At 63.4% G+C, this 23,475-nt stretch overlaps 3 protein-coding genes across 12 annotated transcripts in view; 1 reads left to right on the top strand and 2 right to left on the bottom strand.

Annotated features, from left to right (window-relative positions):
* Positions 1-3,018, top strand: part of RAI1 (retinoic acid induced 1) — a 73,077-nt gene extending 70,059 nt beyond the window's left edge. For all 3 annotated transcript variants that reach the window (XM_068423881.1, XM_068423882.1, XM_068423883.1), the window contains 3 exons: positions 174-267; positions 598-647; positions 1,083-3,018. In XM_068423881.1, the coding sequence (XP_068279982.1) occupies positions 174-267; positions 598-647; positions 1,083-1,097 (159 nt within the window). In that variant the 3' untranslated portion in view covers positions 1,098-3,018. The remainder of the gene's footprint in view (positions 1-173; positions 268-597; positions 648-1,082) is intronic.
* SREBF1 (sterol regulatory element binding transcription factor 1) lies at positions 2,955-12,786 on the bottom strand. 6 transcript variants are annotated; one of them, XM_068423888.1, is made up of 19 exons: positions 12,538-12,786; positions 10,081-10,464; positions 9,763-9,914; positions 9,550-9,690; positions 9,250-9,468; positions 9,046-9,160; positions 8,738-8,949; positions 8,112-8,316; positions 7,415-7,599; positions 6,872-7,133; positions 6,616-6,782; positions 6,364-6,532; positions 6,175-6,283; positions 5,989-6,098; positions 5,760-5,892; positions 5,410-5,572; positions 4,973-5,158; positions 4,768-4,879; positions 2,955-4,527 (listed from the first exon to the last, which is right to left on the bottom strand). In XM_068423888.1, the coding sequence occupies exons 1-19, from the start codon at positions 12,641-12,643 to the stop codon at positions 4,304-4,306; spliced, it is 3,354 nt and encodes a 1,117-aa protein (XP_068279989.1). In that variant the 5' UTR covers positions 12,644-12,786; the 3' UTR covers positions 2,955-4,303. The 6 variants fall into 6 exon arrangements, with proteins under 6 accessions (XP_068279989.1, XP_068279988.1, XP_068279986.1 ...); XM_068423887.1 differs by having other exon boundaries at positions 2,955-4,530; XM_068423885.1 differs by having other exon boundaries at positions 5,760-6,098.
* Positions 12,787-16,744: 3,958 nt separating this feature from the next.
* The window catches only part of TOM1L2 (target of myb1 like 2 membrane trafficking protein), a 58,070-nt gene continuing 51,339 nt past the window's right edge, over positions 16,745-23,475 (bottom strand). For all 3 annotated transcript variants that reach the window (XM_068422791.1, XM_068422790.1, XM_068422789.1), the window contains 2 exons: positions 22,914-22,950; positions 16,745-22,388 (listed from right to left, as the gene is read on the bottom strand). In XM_068422791.1, the coding sequence (XP_068278892.1) occupies positions 22,240-22,388; positions 22,914-22,950 (186 nt within the window). In that variant the 3' untranslated portion in view covers positions 16,745-22,239. The remainder of the gene's footprint in view (positions 22,389-22,913; positions 22,951-23,475) is intronic.

Genomic DNA, 23,475 nt, shown 5'->3' on the forward strand with positions numbered 1-23,475 from the left:
CTGCAGACGGCCGAGTGAGAGGCATGGCACTGCCCGCGGGCGCGGGGACGCTGTCGCGTTCCCTCGGGGCCGGGGCCGTCGGGGGGCTTTGCTCTCGCGCTGGGTTCTGATGGGCTCTCTCTGTCTCTCTGCATCTCTCCTTCCCTGCTACCAATTCCCGGGCGCGTTTCAAGAAGTGCTCGAGCTGCCAGCAAGCGGGAGCCACGGTGGGCTGCTGCCAGAAGGGGTGTCCCCACACCTACCACTACGCGTGTGCCATCGACACAGGTGAGCCTGGCTGTGGGCACAGGGGTGCGGGGACCCCCGGCACCCTCTGACCTGGCTGGCTGTGGGGCCGGACGCTCCGCAGCGCTTGAGCCCACCCAAGGCCAAGGTGGGCTCGTGGCTCCCTGCCAGCCGGGATGGCGATGCCCCTTGCACTAACAGTGCCCGCTGGTGTCCCGAGTTTGGCCGGCCTCAGCTGAACTCTTCATGCAAACGCCGCGGCTGGTCTGGATGGTGGCAGGTGGCTGGGGAGGACGCTGTGTCCCTGCCACTTGGGGACAGCCGCCCACGCCGCGGGGACTCCCCTGACACAGCCTTCTCCTCTCCTTGCAGGTTGCTTATTAACCGAAGAGAGCTTCTCTCTGAAATGTCCCAAACATAAGGTAAGCCCAGAGTCCCCTGGGGGTAGGGGGACCTGCCGTCGGACCGTGTCCCCCGGGGGACACCCCGCTCCACGGCTCACCCACTCCAGGGGCTCAGCCCCATGTGGGCTGGGCTGCTGTGGTGGGGCATCGCGTCCCCAGGGGGGATCCCAGGCTCCCCAGGAGCCCTCCGCTGCGGGGGCCGGCCAGCAGGTGCCAGGTCTGGGACCCCCAGCCGGGCTACTGGGGGGGTTTATCCCCCTGCCCTGGGCGCGGAGCGGGTGGTGGGCGATAACCAACCCGTGCTAAAGCCGCTGCGTCTCGCGTGGGCGCCCGGTTGTTCGCGGGTGGGCAGCGTGCTGATGGGGACATCCCCGCCACCCCGGGTGACTGGACCCCCGGGGACACCCCCCGGCACCGCGCTGCTCCCCGCTGACCCCCCCGTTCTCCCCGCAGAGGCAGCCGGTGTAGCGCCCCGCGGCACCCGCCGCGCCGCCAGCGAGGGACCGGCGGAGGAGGCAGCGCCCGGGAGCGAGGCCGGGCCCTACCGGGGCCGGGGCCGGGCCCTACCGGAGCCCCGCAGCGCTGCCGCCCCGGCCCCCAGCCCCGAGCCCGGTCCGGCCGGGCAGAGCCAGCGCCGGGTCTTCCGCCCCCCCCCCTCCCTTCCCCGTCGGGCCCCGGCAAAACACGGCCTGGCCCCACGGGAGGCGGAACGGGATCCCCCGGCCCGGGATGGGCTGCACAGGCGGGAGGGAGGGGGGGGTCGGGACGGGGGGACCGTGTACAGGGGGGTCCCGGCGATGTTGTCTTACTGTGGGGCTGCCGGTGTCCCCCGCGGGTGCCGGCTCCCCATATCTCACACTGATCTGATCTGAGACGTTGCCTTCAGCAAACCTCACGGTGTCTGTCTGTACATAGTGCGGGGAGAGGAGGGAAAGAGACAAAAAAGACAAAAAAAAGGAGAAAAAAAAGGGAGAAAAAAAAAGAAAAAGACAAAACAACGGCCTGCTGTCTGAAACACCACGCTGCTTTTTCCGTTTCGTTCTTCCATCTCCTGTCTGCTCCCACCCTGCCTCATCCCGGGGTGCCAGCCCCTGCGCTGGGTCCCCACCGGGGCGAAGGGTGCTTGGCTGGGCTCGTGGGTGCCTACCGGGCTGCCCCAGCCCTGCTCCCCCCCCAAACCCCGGCCCATTGCACCCCCCACCCTCCTGCTCCATGGGGTGCTGGTGCTGCTGGGCTGGGGACACCTGGTCCTGCTCTCCGGGACCCCAAAAACCCACCGTCCTCCCTCTGCTCGGCCTCGCCAGCTCCTCCGCTGTGGCTCTGCTTGCTGGGGCAGGGTTTGCTCCCTGCCCTTGGGCAAACCCCATGGCTCTGGGTGCTGAACCCCATGGCTCTGGGTGCAAACCCCATGGCTCTGGGTGCTGAACCCCATGGCTCTGGGTGCAAACCTCATGGCTTTTATCCTGGTGCAAGAGGGTACAAGCAGCCCAGAAATGGGTTCCAGCTGGTAGCAGAGTCCTTAGAGGAGGAGGAGGAGGCACTTGCTTCCTCCATCTGCACGGCCTTGGCTCGCCCCTGCTGCCCTGGGTTCACTCTGATCCCTCGGCTTTCGCTTCCCTTCCCATCCGCCTTGGTGGAGCTGGGGGGGGGGCTGCCCAGCACTGGGATCACCCCCCCACCCATGTCCCCATGAGGTGCCCTGCATGAGTCCCCCACCCTCCGCACCCTGCACACCCCAACCTTCCACCATCTGCACCCTGGCGCAGGTACCAAATAACCAACCCGGGGTGAACCCACGCCAAATCCCACCCTAAAAACCCACCCATCAGCTGCCTCCACCTGTGAAGCATCCTGCAAAGGTGGGGGGCACAGCTGGCCCCATCCATCCCCCCCCCGACCCCGTAGAGCCCCGTGTCCCCGCCGGCTGTCACGTCCCCTCCATCCCACCCAGCCCTCACCCTCCAGGTTTGCTAACCACAAAATGTCTGTCGGTTCAGCAGCTTTGCCTCGGACATGGGAGCGAAAAACACGTTAAAAAAAAAAAAAAAAAAAAGGGGGGGGGAATAATAAAAATAATTAATTTAAAGAGAAAAAAATAAAAATCCTGGTGTCCCTGGCAGTGTTGCCTGAAATCTGGCTATTTTTAGTGACATCTTGTACATATGACTGTAAAATGGTAAACCGTGTGTATTATATATTGCCTCATTATATAGTGTATATATATGTATACATATACATATATATAATATATATGAAGACTGTAAATGTTAAGACTAGTGTTCTTATTAGTATATTGCTTCACACTGAAGATTGTGTGTAACAAGCTGTTTCTAAAAGATGTTTATTTTCCTTAAGAGTAAAAAACAGGTCATTGCATTCAGAGCGTCAATAAAGATACAACGATTGTTTTGGAAGTACGTGGCGCCCTGCTCGTGGCCTCTCTTTCTCCTGGGGGGCTGCTGGGGGTCCCCTGGGGCCGTGCCAGCACCCCCCCACTGGCTCTTTGTCCCCAGGTGCCACCTGCACCGAGGGTCTCCCTGGAGGGGACGCTGCAGTGGGGGTGGGATGTGGTGGGAGGGGGGCAGGCAGCACCCCCAGCACATCTTGGGGTCAGGAGGGTGTGTTTGGGGTTCCTTGGCACCCAGTGTCCCCATCCCTGTCACCCTTGTGTCCCCCCATCCCGTGCAGCCCTCCCCTGTGGGGGGAAGGCAGGACCCACAGAGCCACGGGGGATGCCCAGCCAGGGGGGATGCCCAGCTGAGGGGGGTCCCCTTGCCCCAGCCAGGCTCTGTGTGTCCCCCAAGGTCGGTGTCTGTCCCCCACCCCCCCAGTCCAGCACACACCAGTATAAATAATCAGCTTTAATTGTCTGTACAAAACTCTCCAACTATGAAAATACCATTTAAAAAGGCAAGGGGGGGGGGTCAGGGGCAGGGCGGGGGGCTATGCACAAGGGGGGGCACAGCAAGGGGAAAGGGGCACCCACCAGCCCCTGGGAGCCCTGTGCCACCCTGCTGTCCCTTCTCCGAAAGCTCTCAGGCCTGGCCATGCCTGGGGCCAGGGGCAGCTCCTAACTGGGGGGACTGGTCAGTGCTGGGCAGGGGGGCACAGTGGGGGAGAGGACCCTTAGCCACCACCGTGGGGTCTCCCCCCCAGCAAGGGGGGCAATGCCGGGGCACCTGAAGACCCCCTGTGGCAGCGGGACCCAAGGGGGGGCCAGGCAGGGACACCAGGAGAGGGGGGCAAGGAGGGGCCCCCACGCTGTGCCAGGGCTCTGGGTGGCACTGGGTGGCACTGAGGGCAGGCTGGCCAAGCACCCCCGTGCCATGCAATACTGTGACGGTGTCACTAGAGGTCCCCACGTCCCATCACCCAAGCGGGTTGGGGACAGGGACAGAGCCACGGCGTGGCTGAGCCCACCCGGGGTGCCCCACGCGTGGCTGTCCCACACCGGGACCCTCTGCACCCACCACCGGTGGCACCGGGCATCACCCTGCCCCTCCCCAACCTCCCACCCCCTCACCTTAAAAACTGCTCCCTAAACCTCCTCGCAGAAGGGGCTCACAGCCCGGGGGGAAACTGAGGCACGCGCCTCCCCACCACCCCTGTTCCCCAGAGCCTGGGGGGGGGAGGCTGGCAGGGGGGCTGGCAGCGTGCCCCCCCGCTCCCCCCAGCTAGCCCGACGTGACGGTGGTGCCGCTGCCCAGCTTGATGATCATCTGCTGGCAGTCGTGCAGCGTCCGTCGGTCGCCCAGCTTCTCCAGGGTGCGGGCGGCCTCGGCCAGCATGCCCACGCGCTGGCCCGGCCCCGAGAGGAAGCTGGGCGGCAGGTAGCAGCAAGCCAGCAGCAGGGCCTCGGCGTGCTCCCGCAGCGTGGGGTGGCTCTCTGGCTCGCCGGCTGCTGCGGGAGGGTGAGGGAGAGCGGGTGTCAGCACTAAGGGTGCCCTGAGAAGCCACTGACCCTCCCTTGGGTGCTCTGGCACGGTCACGGTGCCATTCACCCACCCCAGAGCCAATGCCACCATCAAAGCACATGCCCCATCGCTGCTGGGGTGCTGCGGGTGGGGAGGGGGGTGTGCCCGGTGGGTGCAGCGCCCCAAGGGGGGGTTCCCACCCCGTGTCCCACCCCGTGTCCCACCTGTTTTGCTGCCCTGCACCCCTCTCCTCCGCAGGCTGCGGTCCAGCAGCTGGTGGGTGCGCGTGGGGCTGGCCCGGGCCATGAGCCGGGCGGTGGCTTCGTGCAGGAACACCTGGAAAATGGAGGGGGTGGGGGGGGCAGACAGTGAGCGTGGTTGGGCGCAGAGGAGGAGGGGAGGTGGCGGGACGAGGGTCAGGGGGCTCACCCGGCGCATGGCGGGGCGCAGGGTCTGGGCCAGGCGCCGCAGGCTGCTGAGGTCCTGCTGGAAGCCGCGGAGCTCGAGGGCGGAGGCCTGGTAGAGGCAGCTGCGCTGCTGGCTGGCGCCCATCTGCTGCTGCCACAGGTTGGTGCGGGTGACGAGGAGCAGGTCGCAGAGCAGGAGCTGGACAGCCTGGGGAGGGGGAGCAGGGTGAGCGGGGGGGATGGCTGGCCGGGGCGGGGGGCTGTGGGGGTCCCTGCGGGCAGGCGCTGCTGCGCGGGGCCCCCGCCGGGCTGCATGGCAGGGGCATTGCACTCCCAGTCTGACACATGCAATGCAACTACAATGCACCCCAGCGAGGGCCGGGGGGCACCTCCTGCGAGGGCTGGGGGGCTCCCCCCCAGGGCGGGTGGCCACCTTGTCCCCCCCTTGCCCCGGCTCACCTTGTCGATGGTGCCCTTGGGGGGGTTGCCCAGCTCCAGGCTCTCCCGCAGGCAGCCGCTGGCCTTCTCGCAGTGGCCCAGGCTGGCCTGGCTCCCGTCCTGCTTGCTCAGCACGGCGCGGACGGCTCGGAAGGAGTGCAGGGCGGCACGGGGCAGGGGCTTCCTGCGAGTGGGGACAACACAGTCACTGCAGGCCCCTCACTGGGCACGGCTGTGCCCCCCTCCAGCAGACACCGGGCAGCACAGCCACGGTGCTCAGAGCGCGTTAGCAAAGGCTGTGCCAACCCAAAGAGGAGGGGAGGCGTGTGATGAGCTGTCACCCCGCTGTCCCCGATGTCCCCAGCACTCACTCAGAGCTCTGCAGCGCCCGGGGCATGGTCTCCACGAGCGGGTAGAGGCGCTCGGCCCCCTCCTCGTCTCCCTGCAGCCAGTGAATAACTGTGCCAATGATGGACGCCCACCACTTGGACACGGGGTCGGTGCCTGTGGGGGCGAGACGGATATGGGAGCGGGGTGTCCACCAGCCCTGTGGCCCCCCCAACACAAACTGTCCCCTCGGCAGGGACACGTTGGCCTCACCTGCGATGGCCGCCAAGCCGGAGCTGATGGAGGGCGCGGGGCCGGGCGCGCCGCTGGCGTCAGAGCAGCCGTTGAGCAGCTGGAGGTACTCGAGAGCGTCGGAGAAGCGCCTGCAGGGAGCAGGGCCGTGAGTGGGGCTGGCCCCACAGTGGGCGCGGGTAGTGGGGTGTTGACCCCGGTACTCACCCCTCTCCCTGGGCAGCGGGGCGGCCGGGCTCAGGCATGGCCACGCAGCACAGCGCCTTCTCCAAGAGATGCTCGCGGAAGAGCTGGGTCACCTGTGCCAGCGGGTCCACTGCGGCACAGAGGAGTGCTCAGTGGGCAAGGCTTCGCCCCGGGACGCGGGGCTGGGGGGGCCAGGGCCAGTGGGGTTACCTGGGTTGCCAGCGGAGCTGTAGATGGTCTCCCTTGGGGCGCCCTTGACGGCCCAGTCGCCATCAACGAAGAAGCGGTGGCCCAAGGGGTGGCAGAGCCACTGCATGGCGGGGGGCACGGTCCCGCCGTGGGACAGGGCCACGCGCCGGGCGCTGCAGAGGAAGGGGCGCTGCGAGGAGAGCGGGGGGTCAGGGGGGGCACCCAACGCCGGGCCCCAGGGGACACACAGGACCCCCCTGCCCCTGCACTCACGGCTAAGAAGTGGAAGCAGCGGTGCAGGCTGGCCTTGACCCGCAGGGCGGCCGCCACGTAGATCTCGGCCAGGGCGGCCACGGAGACGGTGTCACCGGCGCACTCGGCCAGGTTGACGGCGCTCAGCGCCAGGTTGATGGCCAGCAGGTGCCCCCCGGCCTGCTTCCCTGCGGGGACACATGGGGGGGCTCAGCGGGGGGCTCAGCGGGGACACGGGGGTCCCGTCCCCCAGTCCCCCTGCGGGGCGGGGCCGTACCGGCGAGGTGCAGCTGGTGCAGGCGGTGGTAGGTCATGGCGGCGTCGCGGGCGCTCTGGCGGACGTGGGCGCGGGGCGGGGGGTCGGGGCGCAGCCCCCCGGCGCGGGCGGCCAGCCAGCGGCCCACCCAGAGGCGCTGGAGCAGGTGGCGCAGGAGGCTCCAGAGCAGGCTGCAGGCCAGGTCCCCGTGGGAGGCGGGCAGCGGCCGGCCCAGCGCCCCCAGCGCCGTGCGCAGGTGCTGGGCGCCCTGCGCAAAGTCCCCCTGCGCCCGGGAGGGGGCGTCAGTGCGCGGCGGGGCCAGGGGGCGGGGCCAAGGGGAAGGGGGCGGGGCCAAGGGGGAAGGGGGCGGGGCTACACCTGCAGGTGTAGGGGCTGGTGCAATAGATGGGCTGAGCTTAGGGTGGGTGGGCGGGGCCAGCCCGGGGAAGGGGCGGGTCCAGGGGAGGTGGGAGGGGCTATCCCAGCCAGCAGGTGAGGGGGCGTGGCCAGGGTGGGTGGGGCAGGTGACGTCACGGAGGGGGCGGGGTGAGGGGCGGGGCGTACCCGGTCGAGGTCCAGGTCTGCCTGCCGGCGGTGCCGCCAGAAGAGGACGGAGGGCGCGGAGTGGGGGCGCGTGACGGGCTCCCCGCAGACGAAGAGCCGCACCACCGCCCCCAGCACCAGCGCCGCATTCAGCGCCCAGAAGGCCAGGGTGGGCCACAGCCACTGCGCCCACCCCCACGGCTCCTCTGCGCGGGGAGGGGGTCAGCGCCGCCCCGCCACCCCCCCCGTGCCCGCCCCAGGGCCTCTGTCCCTGTGCCCTTCACCCCGTGCCCACCCCAAGAGCCTCCACTCCAATGGTGTCCACCCCAACAGCCTCCACCCAACGGCCTCTGCCTCGTGCCCACCCCAGCATCCTCCACCCTGATCATCTCCCAGCTCAGACCCACCACGAGACCTTCACCCCAAACCCACCCTGACCACCTCCACCCCAATGGCCTCCACCTCAACAGTCTCAACCCAGGTAGCCCCTACTGCACACCCACCCCAACATCTGCACCCCGATGGTCTCCACCTCACCAGCCTCCATCCCAACGGCCTTTGCCCCATGCCCACCCTGACAGCCTCCCCCCATGCCTTTCCCAACAGCCTCCATCCCAGTGGTGTCCATCCCAACGGCCCACCCCAGCAGCCACCACTCTGACAGCCTCCATCCCAACGGCCTCCACCCCGTGAGCCCTCACCCCATGCCAGAGCTTACCCACAGTGCCAGACTCAGCCATGATGCTCCTGCTGGGGCCAGCAGTGCCTGGGCTCCCCATGGGGGCTGGGGCACTGGAGCCCCGGAGGAGGGAGGCCAGGGGGTTGAAAGAGAGGCAGAGGAAGACGAAGGCGCAGAGGGCCATGCGGGAGCGGTCCAGCATGCCCTGGCTGCTGGGCGAGGGCGGCGGGTGCTCCTGCTTCACCTGCATGGGCAGAGCTGCCGTAAGCCCCGGGGCACGGGCTTGGGGTGTGGGCATGGACGTGGGGTGTGGTGATGGAGCACAGGCATGGGATATAGGGCATGGGACATAGGGTTGGGGGTACAGGGCATGTGGCACAGTGATGGGGCACAGGTATGGCATACAGGGCAAGGTATAGGCATGGGGCACAGAGCCCATTTTGGAGTCCAGAGCATGGGGCATGGGGTGCAGCAGCCCACTGCACCCCAGAATGCCCCCATACCCCTCCCTCCAGCCCCAAACTGGGTGAGGAGCCACCTCAAGGGCAACGCCAGAGCTCCCAGCTCCTTCCCCCTTTGCTCTTGGCACCCCCAGGGCGATGCAGCAGACCCCCCCCCACCTCACTCGGGGCAGGGGGATCCCACCACAGCCCCCCCCCACACACCTTGCCGTGGTCGCAGAGGGGGCTGTCGGGCTCCGAGTCGCTGCTGCTGGTGCTGCTGCCCCCGCTGAGCGAGAGCGGGCTGCCGCGGGCCGGCGAGCCCACGTCCGAGGGCGGTGGCGTCGGCATCTCCATCGCCTCCGCCTTCACCACCTCCATGGGGGCCTCCGCCTTGGTCCCCCCGCTGCAGGAGGCCACCAGGTCCTTCAGGGACTCTGTGGGGAGCAGAGCGGGCTGAGGGGTGCTGGGGGGGGGTACGGCAGCCCCAGGACTGAGCCCCCCCCCACCCCGAGACCTGCCCTCGCACTCACGGTTCTTCTGCACAGCCATCTTCAGGGTGAGGTTCTCCTGCTTCAGCTTCTGGTTGCTCTGCTGCAGGAAGCGGATGTACTCGATGGCCTTCCTCAGGATCGCCGACTTGTTGAGCTGCCGGCGGGCAGGGACGGCTCAGCCCAAATGCCGGGTGAAGCGCCCCCCCTGGCTCCTTGCCCACCCCTGCCTCCCCGGGCTCCCACCTTGGCCTCGGTGCCCACCACCAGGTCCTTGAGCTCCACGATCTTGTCGTTGATGGAGGAGCGGTAGCGCTTCTCGATGGCGTTGTGCGCCGTGCGCTTCTCGCCCCGGCTCTGCACCAGCGCCGGCTTCCCGCTGGGCGCCAGCCGGTTGATGGGCAGCTTCTCGGCATCCACCACCACCGGCACCGTGGCCAGGATGGTCCCTCCGCTCACCAGCGCCTGCAGGGGTGCAGGGTGGTGGTGGTGGGGGGTCCCAGAGCATCCCCCCACACCCTGGAGCTCCCCGGCGCTGGGACCTACCGGCACCTGCAGCGGGGTGGCAGAGCCGCCGGCGCTGGTGGCCAGGGAGGCGATGCCCGAGGCCTTGGCGGTGCCGGTGTCCGTCTTGACGGCCGTGAGCAGCAGGGAGTCAGCCTTGATGAAATGGGGCTGCAGCAGGACCTGGGGGCCAGGGGGGGTCAGCGGGGCTGGGGGGACCACCAGGACCCCCCCCATCCCCAGCCCTGGGCTTACCGGCACCGGCTGTATCTGGGGTGAGACGGGCTGGGCGGCGGGGGCCAGGAGCGGCTGGGGGGCCACGGGGCCGGGCAGTGCCACGGGCTGGGCCGGCTGCGGGGCGGGCAGGGGGCTGGGCAGGGGCTGCCCCGCACCCCCGGGCTGCACGGCTGGGCACAGAGCAGAGGACAGCGTTACCGGACCCCCCAGCACCGGCCCACCCCGGGCAGCTCCATCCCGCAGGGACGCACCCCCCCCTCCAGCAAGAGCCCCCTGCACCAAGCCCCCTCCCCACCCGGGGAGCCCCGACTCCCCCCTGAACCTCCAAATCCTCACCGGAGAAGCCGTGCTGGTTCTGGTAGCCCACCAAGGGCTGGGGGCTGAACTGGCTGGGGGACGCGGGGACGAAGTTGGGGGCCAGCATCACGCCGGGCTGGGGCTGGCTGCTGGGCACGGCCACTGCCTCCTCCTTGACACCCGGGGCCGGCGCTGGCAGGAGCGGGGCCGGGGGCTGCGGGGCGAAGGCCGCCATGCCGGGGGGCCCCGGGTAGGCGCTGCCGGTGGGGGCGGCGGGGGGAGCCTTGCTGGGCCCCAGGTAGGTGCCGAGGGTGCCTGGGGCGGGGGGGAGCGCCGGGGGCACGGCGGTGTCGGGGACACCGAACGAGGGGTCAAACAGCCCCGAGAAGTCATTGTCCGGCGTGTTGATCAGCTGGAGCATGTCTGCAAAACACCACCCCCCGCCACGCTGTCAGCGACTGCCCCGGCCCCACACCTCCTAAGGGGGTCCCCCCCAAAGCCCTGGGGGTCCCCAGGCTGGCCCCATGCTGCCCACCTCACAGCTCAGCACTTTGGGGACAGAACCCTATAAGCCAGGCGCAAAATCCCCCGAAAGCCCAGGAGAACTGCTGTGCCCTGCTCCTCACAGCCTCCCGGCCACCCTGACAGTGGGGAAACTGAGGCACAGTACTCGCAAGGGGGGTGCCGGGGTCTGGCCATCGGTATTCAGAGGTTTCCAGCCCGGTTTGGGGGTGGCAGGGTGGATCTCAGCTTGGTTTTGAGGTCGAGGTGGGCAGAGACCCAGTGCCCCCACCGCAATACCCCCACGCACACAAACCCCGGGGTGCCCCCACCACGGTACCCCCACGCACACAAACCCCGGGGTGCCCCCACCGTGGTACCCCCACGCACAGAGACCCAGGGTGCCCCCACCACGGAACCCCCAGGGTGCCCCCACCACGGTGTACAGCCCCTGGATACCCCTTCATGGGGTGCAGCACCCCAGGAGGGGCCGCAGCGGTGACCCCGCGGGGCAGGGAGGAGGAGGATGGTGAGGAGGGGGTACCTTTGGGGGTGCACTCCATGCCGGTGGGTACGGGGGATCCCCAGGAGCAGGCCGTGGCCCCCGCAGCGGGGTAGTTTAGAGCCACGTTCTGGCCTGCTCCCCGCCGCCCTCCCCGCCGCTGCCCGCGCCAGGCCTGGAGCGAGGCCGGCAATGGGGTGATGCGACTCCGCCAATCGCCGCCCGCTGCCCCCAGACAGCCCCGCCAAGGTGAGCCCGGCAGCGGGTTACGGGGGTTACTGCCGGGCACCCTCCCGTAACCCGCCGGCGGTTACTTGGGGTCAGTCTCCGTTAACCCCTTCGCCCTGCGCCCCCCATGTCCTGCCAGCCCAACGGGACATCCCTCACTTGTCCCAGCGCCCAGAGGAGACACCCCACAAGGACCGGGGTCTTTGTGCAGCCCCATTTCCCCCCCCAAAGACACCCAGCCCTTGGCACCCCTCTCTGTGCGGGCGCATTTCCTTCCAGGGGGGCTCCCGGCCTCAACCCCCCCTGCTCAAGAGACCCCCCCAAGGCTCCCCCGTGGCCCAGAGGGGTGCCGAGGTGGGGGGGCTCAGCCAGCTCCAGAGCTGGCCAAAGGCTTGGAAACCCAATTTTTGGCTAACGCCATGGTCACGCTGCACCCACCATCGGTAAGACCCCGGTGCCACGGCGGTGGGGAGCAGGTCCCCATGGGAAGTGGGGTCCCCTCGGCAGCACCCCCCCCACACGGGCCCCCAGCTGCGTGGGGAGGTGGGTGCTGATGGGTCCCAGCCCCAAGGACGCTCCGCTCAGCCCCGGGGCCGGTGTGGAGCCGCCTCCTCCCCGCACCCCGTCGCGTTTGGGTGACTCGGGGCACCGCGGAGTCCTGGAGGGAACGACCGGGAGTAACCCCGCCGGTGACGTCACGGGGGGGCGGGGCTAAAGGCCACACGATGCTGCTGCCAACGGGGGCCCCGTCGGGGCTGTCCCGGCACCGGCACCTCCAGCTCCGGGGGTCCCGGGGTCCTGCCCACCGCCCCCCGAGCCCCCCCCGCCATGAACCGGCCCCCCGGTAACGGAGCCAGCCCGAACCGCCCGGCCCGGCACCGACCCCGCGCTCCCGCAGCTCGGGTTCCCCCCCGCCCACGCCGGGCCCGGCACGGAGCCCTGTCCCTCCGGTTGTGCCCCGGTGCGCCCGCCGTGCACCGACCCCGCTCCCCCTGGCCATGCACCGTGCCCGGTTATGCAGCGAGCCCGCTCCTGCCTACCATGTACCGAGCACCGGTTCCCTCACCGTGCACCGAGCCTGCTCTCCCCAGCCCCGGCCATGCACCGAGCCCCGCTATCGCACCGAGCCCAGCCCCGGCCGTGCCCCGAGCCGCGGTTATAGCCCCAGCCGTGCCCCGAGCCCCGGTTATAGCCCCAGCCCGGCCCCGGCCGTGCCCCCAGCCCGGCCCCGCTCGCCGCTGCCCGGTGCCCGGGTCGGGACGCACCGTCGATGTCGCTGAGCAGGGCCGTATCGATATCGCTGGCCCCGGAGAGGCCGAGGGAGGGCACCAGCCCCTCCAGGGCCGCGTCGTCGAAGCCCAGCGAGCTCATCCCGGCGGCGGCGGCGGCTCCGGGGCTGCGGCGGCTCTAGGAGCGGCGGGGCCGCCCGCCCGCCATGGCCGCGCCGGCCCGGGGAGAGGCAGGACGGGGACGAGCCGCCAAGTTGCTCCCGCGAACCGTGCCCAGACCTGCTACCGGGCAGGGCCGGGAGGGAGGGACGGGAGGGAGGGAGGGAGGCGGATCCGCCGCCGCGTCCCGCCCCGCCGCCGCCTCCCCGCCCCGCACCGCCGGGACCCGCCGCACCGCGGCACCGCGCCGGGACCCCCGGCGGCTGCGGGCAGGGAGCGGGGGCACCGGAGCGGGGCAGGGAGCAAGGCAGGCTGCAGCCCCTGAGCAGGGCAGCGGTGCCCTGGGGAAGTCACTGACCCCGGGGGAAGTCACCGAGCCCTGGGGACAGTCACCGAGTTCTGGGGACAGTCACCGAGCCCTGGGGACAGCCACCAACCCCTGGGGACAGGGACCAAATACCTCGGCTGAGCTCTAAATCCCTCAGCTGGGCATTCAACACCACTCAGCCCCGGATCGGGAGGCTGGCAGGAGGGCCAGCGTGGGGCCAAGCTGGTGGCCATGGCTGTGGGAGCCCCCAGCCCCACATGCCAGGGCCACCACGTCACCTCTCGAGGCTCCTGCGGTTCCCAGCGCAGAAGAACATCTGCTTCCCCCCTCCCAGCTCTGGGGTCTGGAGCATGTCCCAGCACAGCTGCTGGACCATGGCACGGTCCAGGCTGGGAGAAGCTCCCGTGGCCCCGGTTAGGGGATGCCGAAGGGCCGGTGCTGCCCCGTGAGCCCCAGCTGAGCCCACGCACCCTCCCGCGGGCCATGAGCTGTGGGAACCAGGGAAACCGCTGGTGCTGTTGGGGTCAGCCCCGGGGCTGCCCACGGGTGGTGGGGCTCAGCGTGGGGGTCCCACGCCAGGGCAAGGCCACGCCGCTGTGCCCTGCAGCGCTGCGTGGTTTGTCGTACTGCTGGGAATAAATCGGGAAAAGAAAACGAGCTGCAACAATGGCCCCCTGAAAGTTTGCCCTCTCCTCCTCTGCGCCTCCGAGCACGATCTGAGGCTACCCGGGAGTTAATTAAACCTGGCTGCACCATAAAAACCTCCCCCTCAGCCTCACCAGCTCCCACATGGCGGCACCGCGGGCACCCCTCTGCGATACGGGGATCCACGGCACGGGGCACCCCGGCACAACGTGGGGCTCACTGGGGACCACGCAGAGCACCCCGCGTGTGCACGTGGTGGGTGGCAGAGCCATGGGTGCACAGCCCTGCCCGTCTCTCTGCACCCTCACCCCGACTCGAGCCTCCTCGAACTGGGGACATTAACCTGTGCCCAAGCTGGGGCCAAGCCCAGGGAGCCCTGGCTCCGCTCCACGCTGGCGGCCGGGGCAGCGTCACCCGCACACAGGCCACAGGCAGCTGCTCCGACATCCCTCGCCCACGGCAAACGCTGCTGAAGAAAAACCCTTGAGAGATCCACAACGTGCCATGAGGCGGCTCAGAGGGGCCATGTGCTGCCCCACACTTCTTCAGCCGGGTCACCGGGGAGAAGCCGGGCTCGGTGGCGGCCGGAGGTTTCCCTTCGCAGCAGCCTGTGTGCTGCAGGAGGAGGGGGCAGGTCCCCAGGGCTGGGGAGATGGATGTGCCGTGGCCCCGCGAGGCTTTAGGGCAGCATGAACGTGAGGGTCACCCGCCTTTAATACCCCACGTGAGACCCGGGGCACAGCCTTCCCCGTGAGACGTGGAGGGGGGAAATCACACGCATAAACACGGCTTTATTGTCACACGAGGCGCAGGCAAAGCTGCAGTTTGCAGAGCCCCTTCCCCGACCCCAAACCTCCCCCTGAGGTGCACCCCCAGGGCCCCCACCCGATGTTTTCCCCCTGCTCCAGGGGACCAAAGCAAACAAGCAGCATCCTCTGAGCAACGGGGGAGAAGGAAGCACCCGGCCGCTCGGTGGGTCGGGGTGGGTTTGGGGGCCGATGGATGCCACGCGGGGTGGGGCTCCCCGGCGTAAGCTTGGTTGCGGGGTAGGGAAAACCCCGCCCGTAGGACCAGGGCCACGCAGCCAATAAGCGCGGCGGCTCGGAGTGGAGTGATTCTGCATCACGGCTCAGGGCCCGCGATTACATCATGTCGGTCCTGCGGGGATGGCAGCGGGGCCACGTGGTCGCTCCGGAGTCGCTGAGACGTTTTTCCTGAGCGCAAGCTGGGAAGGAAACCGCAGGGATGAGACAGAAAACAAACCCGGCCCCGAGACAGTTGGGCTCTGGCCGCCGAGCCGGCCGGGCAGGCTCACATGGAGCATCGCCCCGAGTCGCACCGGCGGCAGCGACGGGCTCCAGGACGTGCCGTGCTTCAGCCGCGGAGCCCAAATGCGGCACCCTGCAAGGAGCATCCCCCGTCCTGCTGCCCCTCGCCCTCCCCGGAACGCTGAGCCCCTGGGTGCCAGCACACCTGACCCAGGGCTTGGCTGACCACCCCACAGCATCCCTCGTGCTCCAGGGTTCGTTTTGCTATGGCAGAGCGCAGCGTTAATCATTAATACGTGTTGCAAACAGTTTCAAAGCCTCTTCTCTCCTTCACTACCTGTGACTCTGCTTTGTCAACTATCCCTTCCTGGGTAAACACGCAGCCAGGCCCGGCGGTGCTCCAGTGTGCCGTGCCGTCCCCACTCGGGGTTTATTTACCCCGAGGCAAAATGGGAAAAGGCAAATGCACGTGTGGTCACTTCCCATCTGCACCGGGATCCAAAATCGGTGCCCAACGCCAAAAAGCAGTGACATGCACCCTGGCTGGGGCTCAGCCTGCCCCGGGCTCTGCAGGGTGCTCTGTGCCGGCGCTGGGCAGCCTGCGGTGATCTGCGGAAGCCCCCAGCCCGTGCCGGGAGCTTGCACGGTCTCTGTGACAGCCCGGGCAGGTTTGGAGATGAGAAGCCCATCAGGGTTCACAAACCCACACCCAGTTTTGGGAGTCAGCTGTCACCAGCGCCTGGAGGCTGGCGGGGGGAGGGACATGTGTGAAATGTCCCCACATGCTTGTCCTGCCCTTGGGCTCTTCCCTTTGCACCCACTTTGGCCCCGGTGGAGACAGTAAGAATTTGGGGTTAGAGGGAGATTTGCCCCACGCAGACAGCGTGCTGCAGCCCCCCTGCAGGCAGCAGCCCCCGGCTCTGGCAGCCATCCCCCTGCACAGCGCTGGAAATCTATGACCCGGTGCTTTTTGTGCCATTTCTGCTCTGTCAGGGCAGCTCTGCACCTTTCCCAACAGAGCTGGGCCGTGAACCTACCCGAATATACCCGACAGAGTCAGGCACATGATCAGCAGGAGGGTAAACAAGTCGGGGCAGAGCTGGATTTAATGCATGCTAATCTGCAGCTCCAAGGAGCGGAAACCCATCTTTCAAGCTGTTCCACACACAGCCCTTCCCCAAAGCGGCTTTTAAACCACAGACTGTTAGTTTTGATCTTCGTGCGTGAGACGGGAGGGCACCGTTTTGATAAATCGGTTTGTCTTTGGCCAAAGTAACGCCGTGTCACTTCTCCAAGGTTCCTAGATGGCCGCTCTTCCTTCTCTGCTCATCAAAACCACCTTCATAAATGAGGATGTTGGAGTAAATTCCTGGCTGATGAGTCAGCAAAAAATTGCCCATTGCACGGGCTGGGATCATCACCCACACCGCAGCGCCCAACAGCTCCTTACCTGCCCCTTTCTAGGTCACCAAGGCAGGTGACCCAAAGTCACCCGCTCTGGCAAGCCCTGCAAGGCAGGCAGGTGTCCCACCGAGCACCAAGGGTGTCACCCGTGTGCCTCTCTGATGTCAGCCTCAAAAGATTTAGCACGGAACAAATTTACCAGCAGTGGCAACACACCACGGTGCACAAGACCCGCGTAAAGACACAAAGAGCATCTTCCGCTGAGGACAACCCTTCTCCTGGTGACAACACCCGGGAAATCGAGGATTCCCAAAAGTCTGTGTCGTGATTTGACATCCGACGGGCACCCACCGGCACCCGCACCCCGAGCTCGTACCGTGTCCAGGCTGGGCAGTGAAGCAAAGCGAGACAGCACCCACGAGACAGACGGACCCCTTCCTCCAGGTCACACTAGTAGTGTATTTATTGGAGTATCTCACATGCAGGAACCAAAGTCGAGATGATTTCTGGAGCAAGTTAAACAATGGCAGATTAATACAGTTGTATCGTCCTTAACGTAAACACTTTCTATATGGATACAGCAACGTTTAGTGTTGGGTTTCTTTGCGTGTTGTGTATTTTGTCTCTCTTTACATCGTCAATCTCTTTAAACAGTTACGTCCCCCTTCTCCCCCGACCCCATTCCCAAACAAAAAAATATCCAACATCTTCAGTAAATAAATATTATCCACTTTTTATCTGGACAGCCTACAGCTGTAATATACAGAGAAGCTATTACACAAGTTACATTTGTAGGGTTAACGATAGCTCATAGTAACATGTACAGAATGAGGAGCTTGTACTCATAAAAGACAGAGCAGGGTGGGAAGTTTGGTGTAGGTTTGCCGTGGGCTAAAGAGAACCAGCACCGGAGCTTGAAGCCGTGCCAGCTCTCGGTGAAACACAACCTCGCCTCTCCCCTGGCTGGAGGAGCAGCCCGGGGCACAGCGCGGGGAGGCTGGGGCTGGCAGCCTGGGGACGGAGCAGGCAGGCACAGCCCGCTCCTGGGGCTGCCGTTGGGGAGGGACGAATGGAAGGTGCTGCGTGGGCACCAGCAGCGCCTCTGGGCGCCTGGCGAGGGGCTTCCTGCCTCCTCTCCACTGCTTGGTGGGTGAGAGCGGGTGGGTGCCCCCAGCAGCTGAAGGGTTACCTCCAAGAAGGCTATAAATCCACTCACTGATTGCCTGCTTCATTATTTCCATAAAAATAACTGTCCTGAGCTGTTTTTTTCCAGGAGAGGCTCCACAAGCCTTGCGGTCAGCCTTTGGGAGGTAAACAATGACTGAGCTGGACGAGGGCAGCCTGGGGATGGAGACGGCACAAGCAGTTCCCACTCCACAGGACTCCCAGCAGCCACAAGAGACTTGACAACTCATGGGATGAAAAAGGCTGCTGAGAACGCTGCTGTGTTTGCTCTCCTGCTCTGCGTGGCCTGTCCTCGTGGCTGAAAGCAGGAGAGCATTGAACAGAGAGGAACAGGAACGGGCTGCGTTGGCCGGCGGAGCATGGGCCCCACTCCTGCGGCAGCTCACAGGATGGGGCCCGTCACCCCTGCCCTGGGTCTGAAACCACGGCCTGGATCTGTTCTTCCACCACTGGAGGGAAACATCTCGCCACCACAGCCAGCTCTGACGAGTCCTCCATTTAAAAGTGGAAACAGCCAAAGTATCCCATTAAAAAAAAAGCTAAACGAAGTCAAACGAAGGGAAACCCCCAGTAAAATCCTTCTTCAGCTTGGAGGTGTAAAACCAGCCCTGGAAATGGCAGAGCTGATTTGATCAGCACATTTCAGAGACGGAGGCTGTGATACCTGGGAGGGGAAAGGTATGTTGGAGGCTACGTGAGGGTCCCAGTAAGGACCAGTCTCTGCATTTATGCTGTTACCTTTAAGAGACACCATGCTATGTCTTTATGAGCAATCCTCCTATGAGCCTTACCTACACCTAAGCACCCTAAATGTCTGTACAGCACATCGTTATCTATTACACCTGCCAAAGTTGCAGCTGAAATCTACACATAACAATTAAAAAACCCGAAAGGATGTATTTAAATAAAACCATTCATTTCTTACACCTCAGCACACGAAGGGTTAACAGGTTAAAAAACACGCCGGGAAGAAAATATATTGACAAAATAAATAGTTTAACCTAGAATAGAGCATGATTAGAACTGACAAAGAACCCCAATAATAATTTAGTGTCATTGAGTGTCAAGCTGTGATTCCTAATGTGCCTAGAAAGCGCTGGGGTGTTATTTCTTACGGAAAGCGGATCAGGCTGCCGCTCCGTCCCTCTTCTCACAAGTGTCAGAGCCACACGAGCCCTTTGCCCACTTGCACAGAGGAAACACTTACGGGTGAAAGCGAAGGAAGAACAAAACGAGGGTTTGGTCTTCTGAAGCGAAAACCTCCTTCCCTTGCCCTCAGTTTCCACCGCTCAGGTTTTCTGCAGACCACAAGAGGATTGGGAAGATGAGAGATCCTGATACAGGACATTAGGGAAGCTCTAGAGTAGCTCTTACATTTGTTAAAGTTTGGGCTAAACCACCCATCCTGCCGCAGGCTCTGTCCCCTTCGGCGCTTCCAGCCCCCACGAGCCAGGCGTGGTGGATTCGGGCTCCGAATTGAACTCACAGCAGGGGCTGCGCTTCTACCAGACCCATCGAGGGTCCTCCAAAAGGACGTTCAGGCGTTGCCCCAGCCTGAGCACGCGCCTCCCACAAAAGGCATCTCCCGAGTGCTGCCCTACTTCCAGCAAAGCCACCGCCTGTGCCCACGGCACCTGCCAGCCCCTGCAAACAGTGCCCTGGCTTTCCAGCAGGGACCACGGAGTGCCTGATGTTGCAACCACAGAAGAGAGTCCCTTGAGTTGTGCCAACACACGCTCCTTATCTCCCTTCAGCCCCAGCCTTCTTGTTTCATCTCTTTTCCTCCCCATCGGGAGAGGTCACTGACAGCTCTGCAAGATCTTCCAGACAGGGACCAGATTCTCTCTAAAGCAACAACTCGGAAGTCCCAGGCCAGGTTTAGCACGACAGAAAGCAGCAGCATTAACAGCATACACCCCCCCGCTTTCTGCTTAGGGGTGGGGGAAGAAGGGCCAGCAAATCCGCAGCAGCGGGACTCTGCAGGGGGGCTCGGTGACGGGGTGGTGACATCCTTGCCACTCAGCATCATTTGGCAACGTCCCCATGCTTGAGCAATGCGATTATCTCCTCCGCCTTGGCAGGGAAGCTGGATTAACATGCTTAGAATCACCTGATGTGGCCATTTACAGGGTCAATGTGTTTCAAGGATTTAGAAGAGAAAATACACGCTTAAAACACCCACGGAGCTTTTTGCATTGACAGGAATACCAACGATTCGTTCTGTGCTGGCAAGACTGCTCGGGCAATCTCCAGACACTGTCTGAAATCAAATCAGCGTCGCAACAGAAGTTTCCTCGGGTTTCTGGGAGCTGGTGGCCACATCTGACGGGTTGCAGCAAGGCAGGGTCTGGCAGGAGCTGGCAGCGGGGTGTCTGGCAGCCAGTGTCTGAGCATTGGGCTCACCTAGTGTCGAACAGCGAGGGCAGCGGGCGAGAGCAGCAGCGCACGCGTGCAACCAAGGCAGATCCTCCTGGCACTTTCCATTAGCCACAAAGATGAAATGGAGAGAAACAGTCTGCAGACCCACACAGAAGGGCTCCAACTGGGGAGAGGGCCAGCAAGTGGTGGGAAGAGGCAGCTCGATCCCCAAGCTATCTCCATCCTTACGCTGATTTTCCCTGTCTGCTTGCAAGCCGTGCTACTGTCTGCACAGCGCAGAGCTGACGGGGAGCAGTGAGCTACGGAGCAGCGCCCAGGTGCCAAGTCAGTGCTGGGGGTGGCAGGGCAGCCTTGCCTGGGCCCAGCTACATATGGAGCGATGCTGGAAGAGGGTTCAGGCAGGGCAGGACAGAGGAGAGGATGAGGAGGGACAGCACAGAGTGACATCTGAGCTGGGACAGCCTGGAAATCCTTCACCAAACAAGGCTTCCCTCCACAGATCAATGTGACCACTCTCAAAGCCCATCAGTGCTGCAACTGGGCCATTTGGTAAAAGGTTTTTATGTGTCACAACCCACCAAAGCGTGGCATACCCTAGAGAGTATGTTATGAGCTGAAACAACTACGCTCGCTCAGCTAAAAGCTTCTATCTCTTTCACATCAGCTGTTTACAGCACAGCTTCTGGGTCTAGAACAACTTCTAAGAGAGCTCGACACACATCAGCGTCCCGGGAAGCTCAGACATGCCAAGCCATAACAAAGCAGCTGTTTGCCTAAGACATGGAGCGCCCGGAGGAAGAGGGGCTGGAGCGCTGCTGCCTGCACAGGCGTTCAGCTGATGAAGCTCCTCTCTGTCAGGACAGGAGATGCTCCCTGCCACGCACCGCTCAGCCCTCCCTTGGATCCTGCCGTCTTGAGCCACTGGCTTCCTACCAAGGAACATGCTGGGGGATGCAGCGATGGCTGGAGCTGCCTGCTCCAGCTCTGGCAGCCCAGCAAGGCAGGCACACACGCTGGAGTCCCTTCTGGCAGCTCCAGGAGGAGCAGCACTCTCCGCCATGCCTCTGGCAAGCAAGAGAATATGCGTCTGTGCACAGACAGGAGGGAGACTGCAGCCCTGGAGGAGCTGGGAGTTACTAAAGGGGCAGAGGTATCAAAGGACACTCCAAAAATTACAAATAGCACAGCCACAATCATCCAACAGGCCCAGACCGAGAAGGAAATGAGGAGTTTCACCTCCAGCACAGGCAGGCATGGCTAATCCCTCTGCGGGTAACCGTCTCCCTCAGCATTTTCGTACAAGACTCTGTGAGGTTTGCCTCTTTTTCTCATACCTGCCACCAAGCAGCAGCATGTCTATCCTACCAGGCATGGCAGGGAATCCAGGAACCTTAGTTCACACCCAAGTCCATGAGCAAGTCCCATCCATCTGCATGGATGTTATTTCCAACAGCTGAGACAAACGCAGAGCTCTACAGTCACTGAAGAAGGAATCTAAGGTAAGGAAAAAAGAACCTAGCTGTTTTAAAAGGCAAACACACTAGAAAAAATCCTCATGTGAGAATGCTCTCCCAAAGAGCAAAATGCTTCATGTGCCAACCTTACAGCATCCATCTAGCTCAGCGTTTTTCATTCTTGTCAACTGCCACAGCTACTGGACATGGCCAACAGACTGCTTTCAAATCAGAGCGAGCCCAGAGAAAACACAAGGAAAAAAACACCCTGTGAAATTTAGAATCTGAAGCGCCGCACAAAGTGGGGAAAAGCGGCCACCATATGGTACTGGGAGATGTGTGAGTGGGAGAGTAAAGGATTTTAACTTGTGAAGCACATGTTGAAAGGGGAACAGTTGTTCCTTGCTGTCGAATCCGACACGAAAGCCAATACATTAACATTTTATCTAAAAATAAAGACACGCTCCTCCTGAACATTCCAGCTCAGTCAATTACATGCTGATCGACAGAGCAGTCTACTTGGCAGGACCTGCCTACAGAAGAGGATGATCCCTACACAAACTGAAGGGCAAGGCTGCTCTCTCCCCTCCGGTCTTTTGTTTCAACACACTGTGACGTAGTCATGCATTCTAAAGGGGTTTTCAGCATCAAGAGCTGGTTTTGTGCAGCTGGGATAGGAAGGAGGGGATTAAGCGAGTGTTGGAGAATCGTGGTCTGGCAGGAATAGTGTTGGACTTAAATAGAAAGAGTCAGCTTGTGGGGGTGGATCGTTTGGGGAGGAGAGGAAGGAGAAGCAATTTATGAAATTGGGGGGGAAAGGGGTCGTTGTTAGCCAAGTACTGTGAGAGGACGAGGTGGCCGCACAGCGACATTCGCCTGCAGAGCACGGGGGTGGGAGGGCAGCTAAGAGCAATCTTCACAGTGCAAAGAGGGCATCCTCCGAGCGCTCTTGCTTTTTCCTGCTGGAAGGATTTGTCGGAGGGGTAGGGGCTTCCAGGGGAGGGGATGGCAGGTTGGGAACCATCTCCGCCGCTTTGGCTCGCTCTTCTAAGAATTTATCAAACTCTGCAAGGCAAAAAAAGAAGGAAGACGGGTAAGAACTGGAGCTGTACGTTCAGCCCCGGGGACAGAGCTTAGCAGGGTCTGAAATTCCAGCGCCTGGTGTCCCGTTGGGCCGTGTTCGTGGGCACACATGCTTGTACAGCCTCACTTCCTCAGGGAAGGGTACAGCCGTCCTTTGAGACACCCTCGCTCAGGCAGCAGAGGGAATCAAACCTACGCTACGCCGTCGGCCGCAACACAAGCAGGGAAATGTCATTCCAAAGGGCTGAGCAGCTCGGGGACACATTCCTGCTGGCACACAGTGCACAGCCAAGAAGATGGCAGGAAAGCACTTACAGTCGGGAGGGCTCCTCACACCATAAATACTGTTTGCTCTCAGATGCTCTCCTCCCACCTTTCTGAGTGCAGAAGCGTTTGCTGGGGAACATCAGGCTGGGAGAAGTCAGCACCTCAGCAGGGATCAAAGCAGATAATTCATTCTGTGCACTAACCTGGGAACGGCTCATAGCCACAGGCACCTCTGCTTACCTTCACTGGTCACTCCTTCTTCCAGTTCATCTCCTTTCTGCAATTGGAACAAAAAGGCGTGTGAACACACAGGCAGTGCTTCACCTTCACTATCATCCTCTACACACATTTAATGCAACTGGACAGTTTCCACCCCTCGTTTCCACATGCTAACTGTTTGAGCAGGGCGACCTGGGGAAATCACACGGCTCCCACCTCGGCAGGCCAACGGTGACTGACATTTCACTGCGCTTCAGAGCGAGAGGATGAGCACTAGAGATGCTGGTGGATAGCTAAGCTCTCCCCATTGGACCTGAACGGCAGCCCAGTGCTGTTTCCACTTCAGACAGTAGGCATGGTTAAAAACTGAGCTGTGTGAGTCACACAAACACTGTACAAGATGCCATCTTCTGTCACACAGCCCTTTAAAAAGCCAGGCCTGCGGTTTGCATTGTGTCTTCAAATAAAACGCACTTTTAGCTGACAAAGGACACATGCCGCAAAATAGCTTGGGGCCAACATCCCTCCTGTGGGAGCTCATTTTAGATTTCATACAAAAGATATAGCAGCTTTCCTGGCGTCC

Source organism: Nyctibius grandis, chromosome Z (assembly GCF_013368605.1).
Source record: "Nyctibius grandis isolate bNycGra1 chromosome Z, bNycGra1.pri, whole genome shotgun sequence".
In the NCBI taxonomy this organism is placed as follows: Eukaryota; Metazoa; Chordata; class Aves; order Nyctibiiformes; family Nyctibiidae; genus Nyctibius; species Nyctibius grandis.

Excerpts from the sequence above, each read along its gene's own strand:
- SREBF1 (XM_068423884.1), bottom strand. The coding sequence starts at position 12,643 with ATGAGCTCGCTGGGCTTCGACGACGCGGCCCTGGAGGGGCTGGTGCCC. Across the intron at positions 9,469-9,549 it reads CCACCCCGCTGCAGGTGCCG|GCGCTGGTGAGCGGAGGGAC; the intron begins GTAGGTCCCAGC and ends GCACCCCTGCAG. Across the intron at positions 5,159-5,409 it reads CCAAGGGCACCATCGACAAG|GCTGTCCAGCTCCTGCTCTG; the intron begins GTGAGCCGGGGC and ends CCCCCTCCCCAG.